General features: G+C 38.1%; 2 protein-coding genes across 5 annotated transcripts in view; both read right to left on the bottom strand.

The window, feature by feature from the left end:
- The window catches only part of LOC107745552 (chromodomain-helicase-DNA-binding protein 9-like), a 75,209-nt gene extending 70,350 nt beyond the window's left edge, over positions 1–4,859 (bottom strand). Inside the window, 1 exon segment of the mRNA XM_016559443.1 lies at positions 4,739–4,859. The gene's annotated coding sequence lies outside the window, so the exon portion shown is untranslated.
- An 800-nt stretch (positions 4,860–5,659) lies between these two features.
- Positions 5,660–7,439, bottom strand: part of LOC107745550 (AKT-interacting protein-like) — a 10,099-nt gene continuing 8,319 nt past the window's right edge. For all 4 annotated transcript variants that reach the window (XM_016559441.1, XM_016559440.1, XM_016559442.1 and 1 more), the window contains exons 8-9: positions 6,490–6,597; positions 5,660–5,831 (exon numbers count right to left, since the gene is read on the bottom strand). In XM_016559441.1, the coding sequence (XP_016414927.1) occupies positions 5,675–5,831; positions 6,490–6,597 (265 nt within the window). In that variant the 3' untranslated portion in view covers positions 5,660–5,674. The remainder of the gene's footprint in view (positions 5,832–6,489; positions 6,598–7,439) is intronic.

The raw sequence follows: 7,439 nt of genomic DNA, 5'->3' as shown, positions 1-7,439 counted from the left end.
TGAAACAGAAACAGCAGACGAGCTGAATGAGACGCAGATTCACTCTCTGCCAGCAGGTGGCGCTTAAACCCTTCCTTGGTCTCCGCTGTAAACAAAGGAGCGTTGCACTTATGAACTTTAATATGCATTATACAGAGGCAAGATGAAAAAATACCATCAAATCGCATCGAAAGACAGTAAGTTCCCCTCAGACATACATTATAAACTCCTACCCCTAATTGAATCGCGATTTGTTTGGCATCTCAACCGATTTGAATCGTCACATATTTTAATCGATTTTCAACCAGCTCGTGGTTAATCGTTACATCCCTATTAAAAATACAGTGACATAAAGAAAAAATATATTTTAATATAAATTCTATTGATCAAGATTTGTATTTGTGATTACAATATCAACGGAAAAAAAAAAAAATAAAATATATATATATATTTTTTTTTTTGTTTGTTTTTTTTTTTTTAATCATGCAGCCCTACTGATGTAGCAATGGATCACCGGTGGTTCTTATGAAACATTGTGGCACACAACAGACCCAAAACAGATTTATGTAAACACTCATTGCCAACCTTCAAACCCAGATTGCCTACCAGTTTTGATCAGCCTCTTTGGCTGTGAGGACTGATTTATATCGACTGGCTTCCAAGGATAAGCATCAGGCCAGAAACATTTCTCTTGAGAAGAGAGGCCAGAAACTGCATCAGTCCACAGCTGAGAGAAACACTGATAAGAGCCCTGCCATCTAAGGCCATTAGCCATGCACTATCTATACAAGCAAAAACACGTGCAACTTCCTACTACTGAAAAACACTGTGACCCCTCCCCCAACACACACTCTTCAAAGATTATATCTTACACAAGTCTCTTTCACAGAGTAACCTACAATATCCAATTCGATCTACATTTCTGCAATATGCCTTACATCTCTGGTAAATGAAAGAGTCACTAATATGAGGCAATGATGTGATTCAATGCGTTTCGCAAATCTAATCCACTGGCTTTTCTCGTGCCAGTGAGAGTGCATGACTTCAGCAAGATGAGGCATAGCTGGGTGTCAGTCCTGCTGGTCTTGGACTGCACACTCAACGCATTTCCTTTGTGAAACTGCCCTGTGAGAGAAGCCAAGTCATATATGCTAGATTGTGACTCATCTAAAGAGCAGGTAGAGGTGCCAGGTGCCAGAGACCCGAGACCAGTTTCGGAGCTGTCCTATGACTATGGTCAGGGTTTTTTCTGGATGACTGAAGCTGATCCTGGACCACCCATATCAAGTAACCTCTTTTTTTAGTGATTAATTTTCCCACTGCACAGCCATGCTTTACCCAACACAACAGGTGGCGAGTGAAATTTCAACGACTTCCACATCAAAAGTGGAACAATAGAAGGAAGATACGGCTTTCTTGTCTAGTTATGCAACTTCTTGCGCCATGAGGAGGGATTGATCTCTGTAAGAACAGTTCATGTCTGTTCATTAAAATTTCTGACTGATATGATTAAGCTGCTAATTTTTTTATTTATTCATTTTGTGCTATGGCTGACAAATGATGAATTACATTATTAAAATTCTGTACTATTTTAAAAAATTAATTAAAACCAAAACACTAAAAACTAAAATTGTTTTAAATGCTACAAGTGAATTTAAGCATCATATAACATATAGTATGAAAAATGGATTTTCATTATGAAAATTGCCGAAGATTACATTTACCAGTGTTAATAAATTAGTGTGAATTAAATAGTGTTTTTTGAAGATTAAGTTAAAGTACAAGTTCAATGACGGCAAAGGACCCTTTTCCACATTTCAGTCAACAAACAGTCATCATAGTTTGGTAAACTTCTATAGTGGTGAATGGGGAACTGTAGCAATAACAATTTTTGCGTTCACATTTGCTCCAATAGTAAAACTGAATAAATAAATACTAATTTCATAAAAGCATTTACACTGTATTGATTACGGCAGTCAGAAGAGAGAAAGATTTATTTTTTTTAATTTAATGTCACCGTAATATAACACAAACTACAAATTCTTAAAATACAAATATAAAAAAATAAAAAAAACATTTTACAATAATTTATGATGTTAATAACTGTGAATCACGTCGTTACAGTCTGTGAAAAGGGTCCATTTAATACCCCAAAATTGGCTAATACATCATTTTTTTTTTAATGTTGCCTGATAACTGACATGTTATCGATTTACTGCATCCCTAATGAAAAAGTTAAAGAAACAACCCATCCCCAACAATAAGACTTAGATCTTCCAGCATGAAGACAAATCTAGTCTTAGAATAACTTTCATAAAGCACTAAGCTTAATCCGCATGCAAAACTAATTTATACTGCCAATTATAGTTCATAGCCATTCAGGTCTTGCAGATGCAATTCAAGATGAGCGTGGTCCTTATATTATATTCAACAAACCTGTATCTATTCTTAGCATACTTCTAAACAAAGGTGGACCATACATTAAAGATTTTACATAACGGTGGACAAATAATGAACCTGCTTCCACTGAGGAATGACAAAAGCCACTCCTTACAAGAGAAGCAGAAAAGCACAGGGCATAACACGATAATAAAAAGAGTCCGAAAATACGTGAAATAAACACATTCTTTCTGTACCAACCACTGACAACGCACCAGTTACAATTCTTAGTTGATGTATAAAATTAATGAATGTAAAGCTGGCTGAACAAGATTTTCTCTTGATCTAATGGAAAATTATGTACTTCAATTATCATCATGACTCATGATGCTCAGAGATTATTTTTTTCAAGCAGAGGAAAATGTATGTGGGCTCAAATTATCCTGTCCTGCAGCTTCCATTGACTCATCACTGAACGACATTTTGCTTCCTGATGTAAGTTCAAAAGCACTTCAGATGGACATGGGTGTCGAGGTATTTATTGTTTTTTTTTATTTATTGGTTGACTCTCTGTTTACTGTGCATCATGCCTTGCCCTATATTACAACAACAACAAACACTCCATCCATAAACATAATTCAGTGTTGAATGTTCCCTTTTATGTAAGCAGTGCACTTATGGGCAGACATTTTTAACCAAAGTAACTTAGGGGTCATTCACACAGGATGCTTTCTTGTGTCCATCTGTTTTTTGTTGTTGTTTTTTTATAGTTTTTCTATGTGGACAGTGAAATCCTGTAAATAGCATACAGACTGATAAGAAAAGAAAAAAATCAAACCTGCTTTAAAACCCAGCAACACAACTGTAGCTGCATAAATTTACAACAGTAACACTGCTTTAACAAAAAAGCAAAACAGACTTATTTGCCATCAAAACAAACATTTTAAAAATGCTGTCTAATCACTCTCGCTGTTCTTTGATGTCACACACAGAATGGTCTGTGCAGTGCTGCTTCAAGTCCAACATCTATTGTGTTTTATTAGGAGACGCACAACAGTTCTTCTGTGGCTTTATAGGTAATATTTTCATAGAAATGTAGTGGAGTGAAAAGTACAATATTTGTCTTTCAAATGTAGTGAAGTTAAAGTCATAAGTTCCCAGAAAAAATAATACTCAAGTAAAGTACAGATACTCAAAAAGTGTACTTAAGTACAATACTCAAGTAAATGTACTTAGTTACTGTCCGCCTCTGGTTAACAGCACTAGACAGACATCACAGGCACTGCAGTTGACATGCTGTGTCATAAATGTTACTTAGATGTTGTAGAGCACGGTCTGTGCGAACAGCCCCTTTCAGTGCATTAAAGGAGATCCATCTGAACATATTGGAGGCTAAATTCAAGCAAATCTCTCTGGAGTCCCAGCATCTTTCCTGACCAGATTTGACTAACTCAGCCTGTAGTAGTGTAGTCTCTGGTTTGAAACTCAGGGCAGTACTAATTTGCACACATATGTCATATAAATCTGTATGTAACAGAGCTGAAACTAACAATATGAAATATAGATGCCATGTGTTTCTGAAGAGAACCTGTTGGGTGTAGGCCTACATGAATATGGTAACATTCATAACAAATACATATAAGATGATTCTTCAATCAGAGGAAGTTGTGTGTCACCTAGGATGATTCTGAATAATAAAAAATATATATATTGTATAATTTTAAAAGATATATTTTCTTATTATTTTCTCCTTTTTTCTATTTTGGACCTGTTGCCTACCCAGACCGTTCATAATCTCTTTAAAAATCTACTGTGGCCTCTTTCCCTTTTTTATGACTTAATATTACTTAATAGCATATTCCAGTGGTAAAGCCTGTAATGCTACTGTCTTTACAGATTACAAGAACGAAACTAGACTCCAGTGTAGATGAAATCACTGTATGTTACCTTCCAGAACATCACCGGGGACGCGCGCTTCACAGCCTTTCCAACTTTAAACGTGTGTCCTCTTCATATTTTGTCTCGACAGCGAAGGAACATGATAATCCTTGAAATACAAACTGTTATTTTCCTGTTACGTGCCTCCGGAGACCGCGATCTGCTCTACTTTCTGAGGTGCGCTCGGTCGCTGTTAGTTCAGAACCACCGTTGGCTGAAAACACAGTGTTGTCCATGTCGTGCCTTTACCGTGGAGCTCACATCGTGACAGTCTACCTGAGTTCAGGTGCTACGAGTGTTTCATACAGACTGGGATTCCCTTCAGTCTCTCTCTCTTTCGCCTTCATCGGGACTGACAGCCACCTGAGTTTCAGCACTGTCGCACTCTGTAACCATCTACATTATCTTTAGACTAGGAGAGGAAACAAACAAACGAACTTACCCAAACGAAGCCAAATCCTAAGGCGACAGCGCGATCATTTACGGAGAGATAAAATAGCGAAGTTTTTGGCGTAGTTAATATCGCGGCTGGGCGACCTCAGCGGTTCCAGGGCTGCTGACGTAGGATGATGATGATAAACGCACATTTGCATAAGTGTGAAGTCCTCTGTGATTGGTCGAAGTTGAATTCGTTTGTTTGGAATAACTGGGACGCCCATCTGAGTCCTCAAGTTGAGTGTTAGCAAAGATCCATATCGTGTACTTAAAATGTTACTGGTAATCTGTAACGTAAGAGCATTGTACGCAAAACATGAAGTTAGAACGTTCAACAAACAAGATGGCCGTTCCGGGACGTCAGCCAATCAGCGAGGGCTTTACATTGACTGTGAATCAGCCTATGGGAGTGGAATGAGAGGGAGGAGAGAAGTGGAGAAGTGGGGAAAAGTTTCTGTCGGTCTCTGATATTTGATCACCTCTGGTGGATCTTTTGCGAACTGCTTCGTGTAAACACTGACATGACAAATCCAGCAGAAACTGGAGCATGTCAAATAGAAAACGTATAATCAATAACCAAAATGACTTGTTTTATCTAGCACCAATTTATTTTTAGGTTCCACAACATTTTTTTATACAACTCACATTGAACGCACAACAGATGCGATTAACCCTGCTTACACCATGTTCACTTGCCAGCATTGACAAATTGAAACTGTCATTTATGTGTAGCACAAAATCTGACTGAACATAAAAATAACCGTTGTTTTTGTTAATTATTTCATCTGCGGGTTGTTAGATCTATAATTCTTTAGTAATTTACATGAATTTGAGTAAGAGATTGTGAATTATCGTGTGAATTACCCGTGGTCTGCGTTTACTTCCAAAAATGTAATGTTATCACCTCATTGCTGAAAAATAAAATGTAGCTTTCAAAGATATTTTATTTATAATATTCATGGGGCATTGGGTCAAAACAAGTTTGTATGCTCCCGAATGTGCACAATCTCTTACCTATATATAAAGCTTCCGTTTTAAAAGAAGCTGTGAGTTCGTGCAAGCATGCACGTCTGCTTACACAAAGCATCACACAGCCAAATCTATAATACGAGAAAAAAATATATCTATTTTTTGCATCTCTCACACCTTGTGGTGACTTGGAGTTCGAACTTGGATGTAGATCACATACAAGTATATGATTTAAAACCACATTTGTAAGTGGCTCCGAATGGATATTAAAAAATAAAATTGTGTTTTCAGTGTACAATCTGTGGCAGATGAGAGTTCAGATTTTTTTTGTCCCAGTGTAAATACAGCCTAAAGGCAGTTTCATACCGAGCGCAAAGTGAAAAAGCAAGGCGAATCGCCGATGAATCTCTTCTGCGATACTCTTCTTCTGTGTTTGTTTACACTGGTTTTTGAAACAGCACCACCACTCTTGCCCTTTTGTGCAACAGCAGTTGCTCCGGGAACGTGATCTAAGCTCAAATTTTATTGGATGGCCCTTTTAAAATCACGGAGCGACGGGAAAAAAATAAAAAAATAAAATAAATACAAACAAAAAAAAAAGACGAAAAAAAATTATCGCTTTTTCGCACCACGAATGATCGCGCCTGGTGTGAATAACCCCATAGGGATCTATTGTTTTGACTCAAAAGCGTCATCACACCGAATTTTCACGTTCAGTGTTAAAAGGCCTTAAGAGATCACAATTGTGGAGGAAAACTCCACAATACAACATCTGAGTGCTGTACTTGCCTTATTGCGTAAGGGTCATCTATCTTGGGCTGATCAAACAGGTGACTATTGCATAGCTTGACACTGTCTACCACTTTGCTTTTGAAGAGCTGGATGTCTTTGTCATACCTGCACAGAAAGCATTTATATTAGAAAGCAAAAAACAGTCGAGTGTACAGGATTTCAAAACAAGCTCTTAACTACTAGAAGGCACAGCTAAGAGGTAGGGCTGCACGATTAATCGAATGTGATTGTCATGCGTATCTCGTCAGTAAAGCCGCTCCTGTGATTAGTAGGAAATCTCCAGCACATGCTTTCATATGGACCAGCATTTACTACACAGAGCCATAGTTCACTGACAAGCTACACAATCGCGTTCATAATCGGCAATGAATCGCCTGCGATTTTGAACGCGATTTTGTGTAGCTTGTCCGTGATCTACGGCTCGGTGTAGTAAATTCCGCTCCATCTGAACGCATGTGCTGGAGATTTACTACTAATCACCAGAAGCAGCTTTACTGACGATATTGGCATGAAAATCGCATTCGATTTTTTGCCCAGCCCTACTTTATTATAATAAAAATTATAATAAGACAACCCTCTACATTGCGAGTAAATCACTCGCATATGCGACTAAATCTTACTCTGGGCGACTAAATAATGTCTAACATTAGCCATTGTCTAATAAATTCTTAGATTTTACACGCTAGTATGTGTGTGAGAGGCGTTCAACACAGATTTTCACTCGATAAACACGCTGACTTAGCGCTTGAGAGTTTCGCTCTCCGTCAAGCGATCTGTACTATTTGGATGCGCTCAATGGATCATGTCATGTACTCAATGGATGCGCAGTATGTAGCACGCAGCGCACCTGTATTTGACGTACCGTAAACTAGTGTGAAGGCACATGACTCGCCGTCGCTTTACTGATAGCGCGGTTTCTCTCACACATGCAAAGAGAGAGCGAGAGT

The sequence above is a fragment of the Sinocyclocheilus rhinocerous genome, unplaced genomic scaffold, assembly GCF_001515625.1.
Source record: "Sinocyclocheilus rhinocerous isolate Xijiao unplaced genomic scaffold, SAMN03320098_v1.1 scaffold2906, whole genome shotgun sequence".
In the NCBI taxonomy this organism is placed as follows: domain Eukaryota; kingdom Metazoa; phylum Chordata; class Actinopteri; order Cypriniformes; family Cyprinidae; genus Sinocyclocheilus; species Sinocyclocheilus rhinocerous.
This window is presented reverse-complemented; position numbering and strand designations above follow the sequence as displayed.